This window comes from Pithys albifrons, chromosome 17, assembly GCF_047495875.1.
Source record: "Pithys albifrons albifrons isolate INPA30051 chromosome 17, PitAlb_v1, whole genome shotgun sequence".
NCBI classification, from domain to species: domain Eukaryota; kingdom Metazoa; phylum Chordata; class Aves; order Passeriformes; family Thamnophilidae; genus Pithys; species Pithys albifrons.
Window position 1 is genome coordinate 13,930,550 of NC_092474.1, and position 15,896 is coordinate 13,946,445.

General features: G+C 52.9%; 1 protein-coding gene across 1 annotated transcript; it reads right to left on the reverse strand.

Annotated features, from left to right (window-relative positions):
* Positions 1-1,989: 1,989 nt before the first annotated feature.
* On the reverse strand, positions 1,990-15,884 carry SF3A1 (splicing factor 3a subunit 1). The gene is made up of 16 exons (XM_071572505.1): positions 15,674-15,884; positions 12,793-12,905; positions 11,859-12,063; positions 10,831-11,088; positions 10,376-10,450; positions 9,654-9,804; positions 9,044-9,237; positions 8,301-8,418; positions 8,015-8,200; positions 7,172-7,293; positions 6,798-7,040; positions 5,919-6,129; positions 5,060-5,214; positions 3,935-4,036; positions 3,699-3,770; positions 1,990-2,650 (listed from the first exon to the last, which is right to left on the reverse strand). The coding sequence occupies exons 1-16, from the start codon at positions 15,737-15,739 to the stop codon at positions 2,549-2,551; spliced, it is 2,373 nt and encodes a 790-aa protein (XP_071428606.1). The 5' UTR covers positions 15,740-15,884; the 3' UTR covers positions 1,990-2,548.
* Positions 15,885-15,896: the final 12 nt, after the last annotated feature.

Consider the following 15,896-nt stretch of genomic DNA (forward strand, 5'->3'; position numbering starts at 1 on the left):
GGGGCCCGCCCACGGCGCTGATTGGTGCAGAGCGCTGTCCGTCAAGTGCGGGTGCCAGGCGGGGCGGGGCCTCGCGCGCGAGCGCTGGGGAGCGATGGACTGGGACCAGTGTGGGACACGGCGGGGATACTGGGACCATATTGGGACCATTTTAAGCCATAGCAAGACTGCACTGCGACCAGTCTAAGCCATACTGGGGCTGCATGGGGCCATACTGGCACCATTTTGAGCCCTGGAAAGGCTGGCCAGTGGCTGCACGGGGAAGGCACTGGGACTCCAGGGAGGGCGGATACTTGGACTGCAGGACGGTTGTGCTGGCACAGCACGGGGGCTGATCGAGGGTTGCACTGGGCACATACTGGGATGGAGGCATTGGGGGGATCTGTCTCCTACTCCAGAGCTGTCCCTGTCCTTCAGGTCCTACAGCTGGACCACTGCCATGTCACCCCAACCACAGCACCCTGGACAGGTAAAACCAGCCTGGCTCTCTCAAAAATAACACACCAAAGGATCTTTAGGAGACTGGGATATGTTGGGACCTGTCTCAGTTGAGGCCTTCCAGGGGCAGGTCCGTCCCACCTCCAGACATTTCTCCCAGAGCCCAGTGCTCCATTTCACCCCTGACAGCACAGCACGAGGGGTTATTGCAGCCAGGAGCCCTCTCCAGGTGGGGCCAAAGGAAGAGGGAATGAGGCTCCTCAAAATCGGAAACAACTCACCCTACTTCCACATTTTTCCAGCAGCTGGGCCCTGCCAGTCCTTCCCCCTGCAGTGGAAGGCCCCTGCAGCAGTTGCTTTGTACCAGATATCCACACACTGAGTCTTGTTACAACACCCATTGGTCAGATTTAGCTGGAAACAGGCTGGCAAGGCTCCATGCAAGGGATTTCCAGTGGGAAGTTTTCCTGCCTGGAGCTCAGCACAGCTGGGCTGGCAAAGGGGATTGGCTGAAAATGTCACCAAAGCTCCGGGGCCGAGCAGGGACATGGAAGGCACAGCCATCACAGAGAATCCACAGGCACCACCCTGAGCACAGCGGGAGGAGCAGCACGGGCTGACCTTCAGCACAGCCCCAGAGACAGACACACAACTTCTCCATTTTGGAGCCTTCTTGGCAGTTTTTTTCACATCAGCTCTGGAAAACCCCACTGGCTGCTGAGTGTTTTCTCCAGGCTGTACCTATTGTGTGGTTCTGAACAGCAAAAGGGAAGTGATTATCCCACCTTCCTGCAGGGCAGGAGCACCCTGCATCCAACCATCCGGCCTCCAGCCTGTGCCTGTGCTCCATCTGGTGTCCTGCAGCAGGGACACGTGGGGACCTGTCAGGGACAACAGCTGGACACCACGGCCAGGGACCACCGGCCACCTGGGCTGGGCCAGTGCCAGCCCCTTCCCGCAGCCACGGGGCTTCCTCCAGGCCCCAGAGGAGCACAGCGGAGGCAGGAGGATGCCAGCTCTTCCCTCCTGCCTCATCCCTCTCTCTCTAAGCATAAAATAAGGTAAACAGGATGTTCCTGCACTAAAAATATATGTAATAATATATCCATGGCTTTGGGTTATCCCAAAAAACCACAAGTGCCCAAAGCTCAGACACCCACCTCCTCCTGGGCATCTAATTCCATGAATTAACTTTTCTGTGTTGTGTTTCTATGAAACTGCAACACAGCTCTGACTGAAGGCCCAGGAATCATCTGTTTTTCCAGACACAGATGCTCTCCAGATCCAAGAGATTCCAGCTGCACCATTTAAGTGTAAATCACTTTTCCCAATTCTTGCTAAGTTCAGAGTATTCTTTTCCCCCCTCACACACAGACATAAGCATTCCTTCAGGAATGAGTGAGAACCACCAGGGAAACTTGAACAAACCCCTTTTCTTGTAGCCTCTCCTAGAAAATAAGAGGATTTCCTATTGTAAACTGCTTAAATACAAATCCCAATGTATTTCCCCATCTGAGTGCTCCCAAACCAGGCACATCTCCACTAAAAACCTCAAATCCAAAGAGGGAGAGCTGCATGTTTATTAAAACAAATCACAGGCTATCCAGAGCAGACCCAGATCTCCTTTATCATAGGAATAACCATGCACAGTCAAGCCAAGGGAGGAAAAGTTCTCAAGTCAGGGTCAGTGGAAGACCCAAGACAGGGAAAGAACAAGAACAGGGAGTTTATTAAGTGTGTGGAGAAGCTTTCAATTAGCAGGAGGTTAAATGAAGCAGTGAGTGCTGAGGGCAGCCAGATGATGCTCTTGGCCTGTGTAAATCCCTCAAAGACTGATCTAAACTAAGCTGGGCATGACCTTGATGTCACGTCCCGAAGGGATTCAAGGGAGAGCTGGCACTCGAGCAAAGTATCAATCACTACACACTAGTCACTACAATGGCACATTTCAGGGCTCCATCAGCTTCCTCTCCCTCATCAAACACCTGAACTGGGGTTCAAACTGGAGCTGGGGGCAGTGGATGCAGCCCTGAAAAGGCCAGAGTGGGAGAAGGATTGGGAGGGTTGGGGTTACGACAAGGGCATGTTCCACCTCAGGGCTCCACGGCTCCTATTTCTTCCTGCCTCCTCTCTCTTTGAGTGCCAGGTGAATCAGAGAGCCACTCGTCATGTTGTAATAAGCCAGGGAGTTGGAATCCTTGATGAAGATGCCCTGAGGGGAGGAGAAAAAAAACCAACACCAAAAAGCAGTCAGAGCAGCAATCTTAGTGCACCTTCCCACAAAATCCCACCCAGAAGGAGCCCTCCTGGCTGCACACTTGGAACAGGGTGATGACAGAGCACTTCAGGCTCTGAAGACCCTGGAGACATCCCAGTGTTCAAGATGGATACAGACTCCTAGATTGGTTTGGTTTGGGTGGAAAGGGACCTTCAAGATCATCCTATTCCAACCTTCTGCCATGGGCAGGGACACCTTCTACTAGACCAGTAGAACAATGCACGAGCACAGCCAACACAGACAACGTGGCTCCTACAACACACAGATAAGGAGTCACCACAGGTGAAGTTATTCAGGCTCTACTCCCCACACCTTTTTTTTTTCCTTAAAAATAACCAGCTCAGCTTCCTTTCTCGTTAAGGGTTAACCGAGTGTCTGCCCACAGATGAACTCTTGAGGAGATAAGTGCACAAAGTTCACTGCTTAGGCAGCAGGTTGTGCCTGCCTGGGCACATGCATGACTGGAAGTAAGTCATTAAAAAGGAACGGGGCCTTTCTGACAGCTCCAGCCTGGAGAGGAAGAGAGAGAGAGAGAGTGAGCTCTTCCCTTCCGTGTTTTGGAGAGAGCCAGCTGGAGCTGCCAGGGTTCCGAGCACCCCGCCCACCTCCCGGAGCACGGCAGAGCTGTGGGAGCAGCCTGCTCCTGCTGCTGCTCCTGCTGCTGCTGCTGCTGCAGCAAAATGTCACAAACCCCCTAATAAAACAGCAGGCTCATTTCAGAGAAAGCCACATCAAGCTTGGAGGACTCATCTGCAGAAGTGACAACACGAAGATTCACTGATGTCACCTATTAAAGGCTTGTGCTGCTTAACAGCAGGCAGTGCTGTCATCAGGTGTGCTGTGCAGGCAGGAAGAACATTCCCTCTGCTATTCCCAGCATCTCACTGTGCATTAAATTGTAAATTGCTATTTTCCTTTGTAGAAGTTTTGTGTGTGAGAGTGCCCTGAAGTAACAAACAGCATTTGAAGGGCTTATACCCACCTCATACTGCAACTTCTGCTTCCCAGCTGGCATCCCTGTGGCCTCGTGGATCTTCACCTTTATAACAGACACCTGGGGAGGACCAAAGGGCTCTCTCAGTGGCTGTGTCCTGCAGCACAGCCACTCCTGCTCCTGGGAGCAGGCAGAGCTCCCAGCCCTGCCATGCAGGGAAGCTGCTGCTCCCACGGGCAGCACAGGGAGCAGGGCAGGGCAGGGCAGGGCAATGGGCTACGTGCCTGGTCTGAGAGGGGCAGGGTGAACACCAGCACTTGGCCATTCAGCTTCCATTCTGTCTTGTCCTGCATGTTGGGAACCTGGACTTTGACGGTGACTGGGCCCTGTGGGAAACACAGAGAATGTCTCCCAGGCACAGGGCTCAGGGCTGTGATAACAGAGCTCCACACACAGTGTTTGTTCCCCAAACTACTCACATTATCTCAGCTTCTTGGTAAACATACTGAAATGTATTTGCTTCAGCACTGAGAAAGTTATGCCACTGCTCCCAAAATAAAACATTCAGTTGGATTTCTCTCCTTAGTCCTTCCTTTCTTTGTGCCATTCACTGAGCATCACATGCACTCACAGTATCACAGAGTGGATGTGTGAAGCATTAAACAGGAGACAGCTTCTCCATGCACATGGAATCACAGAATCCCAGAATGGTTTGGGTTGTAAGGGACATTAAAACCCATCCAGTTCCAACCCTGCCATGGGCAAGGACACCTCCCACTGACCCAGGTTGCTCTAAGCCCTTGTCCAAGCTGGCCTTGGACACTTCTAGGGATGGGGCAGCCACAGCTTCTGTGCCCAACCTGTGCCAGGGCCTGCCCATCCTCAGAAGGAAGAATTTTTTCCCAATATCCCATCCCAATCTCTTCTATTTTAAATATGCCCAGGAATACCATACAGCCCTTATTAAAGGACTTAAGCCTCCTCCTGCAACAATGGCACTCCTCAGGAAGGAATTCAGGCTCACATTTAGCTCACCTTGTTATGGAATACACCACACTACCCTACTATCATGCTGGCATTGATACTCTAATCTCATTGCATCTCCAGCTTAGCCCTCCTCTCCTTAAAAGCTTATTAACAGCTTTAGTTCTTCTTTACATTAAAACCTGCCTCTCACTGCCCTTAATTACAGAAAAGGGCTATCCCACTCAACTCCTGTGTGTAGCTCTTTCCAGTAAGATACAAAGGAGTTTGGTTTTCTCAGGAATGACACAAAGAAGGAGCCACCTCAGGAAGTCCCTCCTATTTTTGAATACGATCCCCTCTGTGTGTAGGAAATTGGCTTTACAGCCCCTTTGGGTGGAGCAGAACAGCCCGGGGGGGTCAGGGCTCTGCCCCACACATTGTACCTTGTTCCTGCGCAGAAATTCCTCCTCTGGAATGAGGCTGTCCTCACTTTTCAGTTTCTTGGAGACTGGCTCATCCTCCATGGGTGGAGGGGGGTGAACGGGAGGCATCGGCGCTGGGGATGGAACCGGAGCCACGGGAGGCGCAGGGACAAAGGCTGGAATGGGATGGGAGGCACAGAACACAACCCACAGTTACCCACGGAGGGCACAGCAAACACCCCCTCACACAAAAATGCTTTTAGCAGAGCACCAAAGGCTGAAAATAAATGCCACAATACATGGAGGAAGTTACAACCAACAGCAAAACATGCAACTTCAAATGTTCAGAGAGCTCATATTGGGAAGGAGTCCAGGAAAAGATAACAAGGCATGAGAGCTTCCTGCAGATCTTGCAAAAAACAGAACACGCTCTCAGTCTGGCACGCAACGGTGCCAGCTCCTCCAGTTAGGGAAGAAAAGAAGAAGGAAAAAAGGAAGAATTGCATTTTACATTGTGCTTTTTAACTTCAAAGGACCTAATGAGGGACGAGGCCAGAAAACAGCTTTTCCTCCTGCAGCAGCAGCTTCTGTGAGGAGCTCTAACACCCACTGGGGTGCTGGCACCTCCTCTTCACCCTGGACTCTTAATTTTCACCCAGGCAGGCTCCCAGGGGACACAGAACTCCCTGTATTTCATGGTGCAGGAAGAGCCTTGAGCCCAACTGTAGTACTAGATAAGCCACATCAAACACCCCAAAACTCTTAATGTCACAATCCCAGCCACACAGAACAGTGTAAGCACACAGAAGGTAAAACACTCCAAGCCTATGTTATGGAAGAATTATCTGACAATTCCCCAGGAAAAGCTGAAGTCACTGACCTGTGGGTACGATCATGGGGGGCGGGCGGGGGCTCATGATGGGGGGAGCAGAGGGGGGCATGGGCACCACGTTGATCCGTGGGGTGTGGATGATGGGAGGCATCGGGGTGGCGATGACGGAGCCCGGGGGCAGCCGGACCACGGACGTCATGGGGGGCCGAGGCATGACTGGAACTGCAGAGACCACGGCAGCCCGGACAGGAGGGGGCATCTGGGGAGAGAAGGGGCATTTCCTCAGCAGGTACGAGCAGGAATGCCCAGTGCTGGTCACAATCCCGATTAAAACATCCAAGGAAACAGGCCATGGGTTCTGCTGGCCAAAGGTTTGCTGGGAGCCTGAGTGGCCCCACCATATGGGCAGCCTAAGCTGCCCTGGACAGGCACAGAAGCCTCATTAACAGACTAAAGGTTCCTCCTTTCCTTCCCTCCCCACTCCGGGATCAGACCTCGAGGCATTTTGTTTCTTTTCTAAAACTGCTATTTGGGAGTCACACAGCAGATCCCCTGGGGCAGGAACAGGAGCAGTGAGTCACCTGTGAATGTTTCTTACCTGGGGCTGCTCCTGTTCTGTATCACTTTACACCTACAAGGGCCCCCACCCATCCTTTGTTAGCCACACAGCCTCCAAGATCCCAGGGCCCAGGTTCCTCCCCCACCCAGCAGATCCAAGTCTTTTTGATACCTCTAAGGACAAAAAGTATCATTTTCCATTTTTAACTAAGGTTCCTGTAATGTTTCCAAACTATTCTTAAACCATGAATTTCCCACAAAATCATCTTCCATGCCAGCACCCTGCTGTTACAACCCCTGGCCTTCATCAGGACTCCCTGATAATTAATTACAGCCCCAGTAATTGGCTTCTGGAAGCCCAACACTCACGGTGGGTGGGCGAGGCACAGACGTGATGGGCTGAGCACTGGCAGGGGGGTTGGAGGCTGAGGAAGGAGGGGGTGGCTGGGGGATCTCGTTGGGTTTGCTGGGCCCAATCTTCTCCTTGCTGTCATCCTCTGGCACCAGGCCCTTGGCCTTGTGGATGGCTTCAATTTGTTCTTGGAGAGTGATATTGGCTTGAGCAGCCTGTTGTGTGCGGGCCATGCTGCCCGAGTGGCCATCCCAGGTCACCTGAGAGGGTAACATAAATCACAGTAAGCCCACAGCCTGTCCAGACTGCAAATAAAGCAAGAGAGCAGCACGAACTCTCAGCATGCACAATACTACAAGGACCTGCTAAAAACCCTCAATTTCTGCTCTACCTTTTCCTCTGGTTTCTGGATTTCCTCTTCACCGATCTTTTTACCAATGGCAGTCTCTTCCACACCGAAGATGTCGGTACGGCGCTCTGCCAGCTGCTTCAGGCTGCTCTCAATGTCCAAACCTGAGAGGGAAAAATGAGCAACTCTTACCTCAATAGATAGAATCAAACATGATCGAGCCTCTGTTACTGATCTTTCAATTACTTGGTACCTCACAGCTGAGTGCTGCTCTTTTTACACAGAATATTCCCAGTTGGAAGGGACCCACAAGGAACCTCCAAAAGTCCAACTCCTGGCCCTTTATTTCTTTTTAAAGACACTGGCCAGCAACAGCTAACTCTGTTTGGTTTTAACTTTACAAAAATCATCACTGTACTAACGGCAAACGCATTCAGCTCATCAGCACATTAAGGACACCACACCTGTTGGGATTTTATATGCTCTTAGATCTAAAGTGTGAGTTGTGTATTGAACTTGTTTCTGTACTTAGCGTGTTGGAGCTTCAAGGACTAGTTAATGAGGTCAGCGGCTCCTGCCACCCTCTCAACAGATGTGTGTAATCGGCCAATTAGAGCGGGCATTGTCATGTAAACAGCATTGTTAACCAATTATCAGTGCCAGGGTGGCAGAGCTGCGGAGGGATTCAGCTTTTGAAGTGTATGAGTTTTGTGAGCGGATGAATAAAGTTGCCTGTTGCAGTAACTTCTGTGAAGTCGTCTCAGCAGGTCACAAACCCGCCTCCCTCCGTTACACACACCCAGTTCAGACTGCCCAAATGCGTGGGGCCTGGGGGCCCTGAGGGGCCGTGCTCCCCCGTGCCCATCAGTGCCCACCAAGGCTGACCTGGGGCATAGACCTCGTCGTCACTCTGCTTCTCCCGGATGGACCTGTCGCGCTGCTCCAGCCACCGGGGATCCAGGAGGCCAATCCGCATGTGCTCCTGCATTTTACTGGCGGGGATTTTCTCTCCAGTGATGGGGGAAACAAGATACTCATCCGGAGCCGGGGCTGGTGGTAATGGTTTTGAGGCTGGGGAAGCAAAACCACAGTGTTGGGGCAGGCTGGAAACAAATGGGTTGTGATTATTCAGGAAGAAATAAAGGGGTTTTTCCCCACTAGTTGGAGTTACCTTTGGGATCGTAATCTTTCCGCACAATGACCTGATCAGGTGTGGGAGGAAGAGGGGGTGGCATCGGCGTTTCTGGAGGAGGAGGAACCTTCTGACCTTCATCTTCATCATCTGAGCCCTTATTTAAAAGAAAACAAAAACCATAACCAAGTTTCAGCAGTTAAATACTCACACACAAGGTTTGAGAGAGGCATAAAATCCTACGCAGTGCTGAGGGAACAGATTATGCAGCTTCAAAGCAACGGAGCTGTTCTGGCTCTGGACACCTATGGCAGAGGTTCCCCTGGATAACCATGATCCAGAAATTCAGCAGACCCAGAAGAGGAAGCAAATACTCCTCAGCTTCCACATTACAACAGCCTGGCAAGCAGGGGTTACGGTTAACCACACTCTTGTTCCCCGTTACCAGAAAAACAGCTTACAGTGGGCAGAGTCTGAAATGAGTCATCATTCAATGTTCCAGGCTCTGGGCAGAAAAATCCCTGAAAAGACTTCATCACAAAAACATAAAATCCACACCACTGGGTGACAAGATTACTGCAATTCTCTCTTGACACTTGTACTGTCATGGAGAACACTAAGAAACCCCATACTCCAGCAGAAGTAGGTTGTTTTGAGATTTCATCAGAGGGAAATCTCATTTCCTCAAGAAACTGAAGAACTTCTTGCAGTGAAAGTGAGGAGCATCACAAACCACACAAACTTCAGGGACAAAAGCAATGCTGATTCTGTTGGTCCATTACCTCATCCATATCCTGCACTTGTGTGTCCTGATCCAGCTGGGCTGGGGGCTCATCTGTTTTCTCTTGCTTTTCATCTTCCTCATCTGACTCCACCTCCATCTCTACCTCCTCACTTTCCCCAAACTTCTCGTAACGCTCTTGGATCAGAATTCGAGCTCCCAGCTCTTCTGGAGTGGTGGGAGGAGGGAAATTCCCTACAATGCAGAAAACAGAGCTTCTGTTTCTCTGTCCCATTCCTTTGCTCAAGACACAAAAGTACCAGTTTCTTGAATGAAAAGCAGTGGCAACAAAATCCCTGGGAGCCAAAGGATACAGAAGGGAATGGAAATCTATACAGACCAAAACCAGCACAGCACATAAAGATGAGGGGACTTACAAATTGTAGCACTGTTAGAAAGTGGGACAAGCTCTGCTGTCCTGGTGGAAATGGAGAAGCAAAAATACCAGAAAAAACCAACAGCCTGCAAACTGTCACTGTAAGGCTTCTTCCTTCAGCTCTGAAGGATAAAAGGCTGAAAAACCCATGTCTGTGCAAAAATGGCACTTCAGGACACACCCTCTGCCCAAAGGGGCAGAGTTTCACAGAGGTTACAATGCCTAACATCAGTACCTTGCTCACTGGGCTGGAAGTCAACTGTTTCCACCACCACAAAGTCATGCCAATCAATCTGGGCATAAGCAACACGCTCCTTCTCCTTCTCCTCCTCTTCCTTCTTTCTCTCTCGCTCCTGGAACTTGGCCCACTCCACTCTGTAATACACCTGCAGAGAGACAGAGCACACAGTGTCAGACAGGAAACATCAGTCACCTCACTACTGGTTTGCAAATGAAATGAAGAACAGCTGGAGCTGTGTCAGGGCAGGGGCAGGTGGGATCTCAGGGAAAGGCTCTTCCCCCAGAGGGTGGTGGGCACTGATCAGACTCCCCAAGGCAGTGGGCACAGCCCCAAGGCTGCCAGAGCTCCAGAAGTGTTTGGATGATCCTCTCAGGGAGTGGGTGGGATTACTGGGGTGTCTGTGCAGGGCCAGGGGTTGGATTGGATGATCCTGATGGGTGCCTTCCAGCTCAGGATATTCCACGACTGTACTTTGTAAGCACTTGGGAAGGGAGCTGTGCAGTATCTCTGTGCTGCCATGAAGTACCCCCAAACCCAACACCAGCTGGTAGTTTGTAAGCCTGAGCCCCCTGCACTCAAGTGACAGCAAGTGACACATCCATTTTCCTTTCTGTGTATTTGTGTTTGCTGCCAAATAAGCCAAACGCAGGCAAAGAGAAAAAAATCAAAACATAACCAAAATGCTTCAGCAGTTTTGCACATTTTCCCTGGAATACCTGATCTAGGACTTCCTTGGGATTTTCAGCCTCTTTCTTGAGCTTGAGGAGTAAGCCCTTCGGTGGGATCAAGATCTGAAACATATTTTGCATGACAGTTGGTGACAATTTTTTATGCCAAAACCTCCTTGAAAGCAATTATTCTCTTTCCACACTGCTAAATATATCAGCACACCCTGGGGCCATGTCCCATTTGTTCTGCTGCAGGCCTCTCGTTACTTACTGCTCAGCCCTGCACTCGTGGCCTTCCAATTATCCTCTGGATTTAAAACCCCACAATTCTTACTTGTACTACAATGGTGTGTGGCACATTGAAGTGTCAGGCCACTGTGCTCAGCAGAGTATCCACTCTCAAGACTGGGATTTAAAGGATGGGCTTTCATGGAGGCTGCACATCCTCCCGGAATCCCTCCTGCTGTGGAAAACATCAACCTGCCAGGGAAGTGCCCGAGCACCTTTGTGTACTGCTCCACCAGCTTGGTGAAGTAGTTGAAGAGGCTGTGCTGGGGCCGAAGGAAATCGAACTGGTAGTTCCTCTGCTCCTTCTGCATGAGCTGGGTGAGGAACTGGCGGCCGTTGCGGGCCACGAACTGCGCCGTGAGCTTCACCACGTCCAGGTCGAAGGCGGAGATGGACGGGGGGTCCGCGATGAACTCGAACTCCGGGGGCGGCTCCTTGGGAACCACCGTCTCCTGGATCACCTGGGCCTGCACCTGCACACAGAACAGACACCCCGGTGAATCCCTGCAGGGAACCATTAAAAACCACTCAGGAGGAGCTGCCTGTCCTTCGGCTGCTGCGGGAGAGCAACACCGGACCAGATATCCTGGATGAGAAGGATCAGTAGCACGGGGTCTGTGGCCACCTGTATTTATACCATAAAAAAAAGCTGCTCCAGCAGCACAAAAACCTGAAACCACCAGGAGTTCACTATAACCCTCCAGGACCACCAACACCACAGCGTGTGGCTGCTGGCCATGCCGAGCATGCCAAAGCCTTGGATTCAGTCCATGCCCTTTTCCCACCCACACTATGAAGGCCCAGATGCAAAGATGAGCAGCGTTTCGTACTCCGTGTTTTAAGGGGAAGTTGGTCCTTCTGGAAGGGAATGTTTCTACAAAACAGTGTGTGCAACAAACCCAAACTGAACTCCAAGGGATTCCTCTGGCAAGAGGTCTAAACACACTCAGTCCAAGTAATCACCAGTGTAGTACTGTAGTCAATGCACAGCTGAGTGTAATTAAAATAGGCCAATTACATATTGGCTCTTTCACACACAACTTTGATTTACCAACACCCAAGGGATCCACAACTGCATCAAAACAAAGCCCCACACACTCAACTCCAAGACTCTCACTGATGTCTTTTGGGCAAATGTATAACCAACTTCTTCTTGACTTCCAGGCCTCCTGCTCAACCCCAGGCTGTGACAAAACCCCTCAGCAGCCAAACTCTTCCCCACAGTGCTGGGAGGAACACTGACCTTCTGTGGGAGCTGCTGCTGGGCACTCTGCTGCTGCTGCATGACCTTGGGGATGGCAGCCGAGGGCTCCTGGGCCTTGCCCTCCTTGAACTCGCTGACCTTGTGCCGGTAGTAGGCATGGTAGGGGTCGGTGGGGTTCAGGAAGTTGAACTTGGGGTTATTTATCTCATTCTGACGAATTCGGGCTTCAAATTCTGGACCATTTCTGAGGAGGAAAAAGAGAAACTGGTTAAATGACTTGAATGGGCATCAACTCGAGTGTAAATGGCTCTTTCAGAGGGAGATGAGCTGAGGCATCAGCCCCACAGCAGAGTCTTCTCTCCACATGGCAGAGTTCACCCCCCAGTAACTCACACCCAGCTGCCTCTGTGTGTTTCTCTCCATATTCCTGGATACCTCCAGGCCTTGTTTAGACACTCCACCTCCTCTTTACAATCCTAAAGGATAAACACAGTCCCTTCCTTATCCTCAAAGGAAGCCAACACTCCTTGGCAGCATTTGAGAGCTGAGTTACACATCAAGTGTCTTTGAGCAGCATTCAGTGATTCTCAAACCCACAACAGCCTCATTTTAGCACTAAAACAGGGCCCTGACTCCTCTTGGCTCCATCCCTCCCTGGAGCACCTGGACCAAAGCACTCCCTTTCCAGCTGCCATCTGGCTTCCCCCTCAGATCCATCAGGACCTGGCACTGCTTCTTGCAGCACTGCACATTTTAACAAGAACTTCATTCATTTGCTCCCTGTTTTTCTAGCAAAGTGTGTCTTACTCCTCTTCAGTAGAATTTGGTTTCTCTCCTGGTCTCCCTGGTCCAGACCCAATCCTTGAAATCCTTTACACAAACCCACAGGACTGTGACCTGTTCCAGCCCCTGGAGCTGCTCTGAAGAGGAAGAGCAGGAAAATCCCAGAAAACACAAGCCCAGTGTCATTTACCTGGCTACAAAGCTGGCAGTCTTGTCCACAATATTCCTGACCTCTGGAGGAGGGTAAATAATTCCCACCACGGGCTTGGCTGGTGCTGCTTCCTCTTTAGGCTCTTCTTCTGGCTGTAGTAAAAATTATTTTATTACACAAGGTGAAGGGGTGTCAGAATTAGGCATTCCAACAGCAACCCCAGCACAGCCCAGGGCCATCCTCCCTCCTCCTCCTCCTCAGCTCCCCAGGCCCTGAGTTACTCCTGACACAAGGGCTGCCTGAACAGCCTGAATGATCCATCCCACTGCTCAATTCCTTGGTTTCTCAGGGTGTGGGACAACATTAGTCAGCCTGTCAGGGGCACTGCAGGGACAGGGACAGTGAGGAAGGCCCTTCCATGGGAATCACAATCCCTCAGGGCATTTTTACCATCTCAGCCTTGGCCCTGAGGAGCTTTATAAACATTTGAAGGGGCTCTAACAACACACCCTGGAATATCTCAGCATTCTGAATATTCCCAGAGCTGTGTGGGACCACTGGGAAGTAAAACCTGAGTGTTTAAGGCCACATTAAATAAAACAGCTTTCAATCCTACTGTCCTTGCACCAGAGGCTGTTTCACAGAAAAAAAACCTCTGCAGAGTGTTTTTATTACTGACATCCCAGGAGGATCCAAACTAAAATCCCAGATCCCCACCTGTGGATGGCTTTGTATTCCAGGAAAACCAAAAGCTGCTCTTTGCAGGATACTAAAGATGCTGCTCCTCCCCTCACCAAGCAGCTTTCCAAGAAAAGCTGTTACAGACCAGAGCAGTCTATGGGAAATGTTTATAATCCTAACAGGGACAGTCAAGGAAAACTGAAAATCCCAGTAAAGCTCCCAAATCCACGAGGACTCCAAGGGGAAAACCACTCCCAAGCCCAACTGATCCCTGGGAGTGTCCCAGGCCAGGCTGGACAGGGCTTGGAGCAACCTGGGTCAGTGGGAGGTGTCCCTGCCCATGGCAGGGGGTGGGATGGGGTGGGATGGGATGGGATGGGGTGGGGTGGGATGGGGTGGGATGGGGTGGGGTGGGATGGGGTGGGCTTTAAAGTCCTTCCAAGCCAAACCATTCCATGATTCTGTGATTTAACCCCATCCCTGGGAGTGTCCCAGGCCAGGCTGGACAGGGCTTAGAGCCACCTGGGCTGGTGGGAGGTGTCCCTGCCCATGGCAGGGGGTGGGATGGGATGGGATGGGGTGGGATGGGGTGGGATGGGGTGGGATGGGATGGGATGGGATGGGGTGGGGTGGGGTGGGATGGGATGGGGTGGGGTGGGGTGGGGTGGGGTGGGATGGGATGGGGTGGGGTGGGGTGGGGTGGGGTGGGATGGGATGGGGTGGGGTGGGGTGGGATGGGGTGGGGTGGGATGGGGTGGGATGGGGTGGGGTGGGGTGGGGTGGGATGGGGTGGGATGGGGTGGGGTGGGGTGGGATGGGGTGGGGTGGGGTGGGGTGGGGTGGGGTGGGATGGGCTGGGCTTTAAGATCCTTCCAAGCCAAACCATTCCATGATTCTGTGATTTAACCCCATCCCTGGGAGTGTCCCAGGCCAGGTTGGACAGGGCTTGGAGCCACCTGGGCTGGTGGGAGGTGTCCCTGCCCATGGCAGGGGTGGCACTGGGTGGGCTTTGAGGTCCCTTCCCACCCAACCCATTCCAAGAAATGGACCTCAATAAAGTGTGTCAAGAGAGAGGTACCAAGAATAGTTTTAGTTTCCATTCCCACCCCCTCAGAACACCCTGCTGAGCAGCTGCAGGCTCAGGCAGCACCACACTGAGATGTTTTTATTCAACAGTGATGCTGAGTTGCCCTGGAAATGTCTGTGCATGGAAATCACTGGGTTTGGGGGGGAAGCCACGATTTTCCTCCTCAATGTGTTAATACACCAACCCCCCCGAGGGGGGATCAGCTCCCTCTGCAGCTCCACCAGGCTGGTGCTCCTGTGGGAGAGTCAGCACAGGGGAGCTGCATTCCTGCTCTGGAAAGGCTGGGAAGAATATGGATGTGGCCAAGACAGAAGGGACACAGGAACTGGGACACGGGAATGTCACGGTCCCTTGGACATTCAATCCCTCCCTGGGCTGCTCCCAGAGCTCTGGGCAGATCCCACCCCCACCATCCAGCCCTGGGGCACTGCCAGGACAGGGCTCAGCACCTGCCCAAGCCCAGCAGGATGGGGCTGCCTGGCACAGAACTATGGAATGGGTTGGGTGGGAAGGGACCTCAAAGCCCATCCAGTGCCACCCCTGCCACGGGCAGGGACACCTCCCACCAGCCCAGGCTGCTCCAAGCCCTGTCCAGCCTGGCCTTGGACACTCCCAGGGATGGGGCAGCCACAGCTTCTCTACCCAACCTGTGCCAGGGCCTGCCCACCGCCAGAGCCAAGAACTCCTTCCCAATATCCCATCTATCCCTGCCCTCTGGCAGTGGGAAGCCATTCCCCTTGTCCCGTCCCTCCATCCCTTGTCCCCAGTCCCTCTCCAGCTCTCCTGGAGCCCCTTCAGGCCCTGGAAGGGGCTCTCAGGTGTCCCTGGAGCCTTCTCTTCTCCAGGTGACCCCCCCAGCTCTCTCAGCCTGGCTCCAGCCCCGAGGGGCTCCATCCCTGGAGCATCTCCGGGGCCTCCTCTGGACTCTCTCCAGCAGCTCCAGGTCCTTCCTGTGCTGGGCCCAGGGCTGGGGCAGCTCTGCAGGGGGGTCTCACCTGAGGGGGCAGAGGGGGGGGTCCGTCCCCTCCGAACAAGCCGGGCCTCCCCCATACCCACACCAGGGGTCGGTGCGACCACCCAGAGCCCGAAGCACCCGCGATTCGCCCCATTCCCCCCTTCTCTCTCCCCCTCCTGTCCCCCCCCGGCCCGCACCGGTTTGCTCTCGGCGGGGGGCGCGGGCTGCGCCGGCGGCACAGCCTGTACGGGTCCGGCCGGCATCGTGCTCGCTGAGACGGCGGGGCCGGTCCCCGCGGGGCTGATCGGGCGGGCCGAGGGCCGGGCCGGGTCTGTGGGCGCCGCTCGGGCCTGGACGCGGCACCGACACCAGCGCGGGCGAAATGGCGGCCGCGGGTGCCGCACTGCGCCTGCGCGCCGG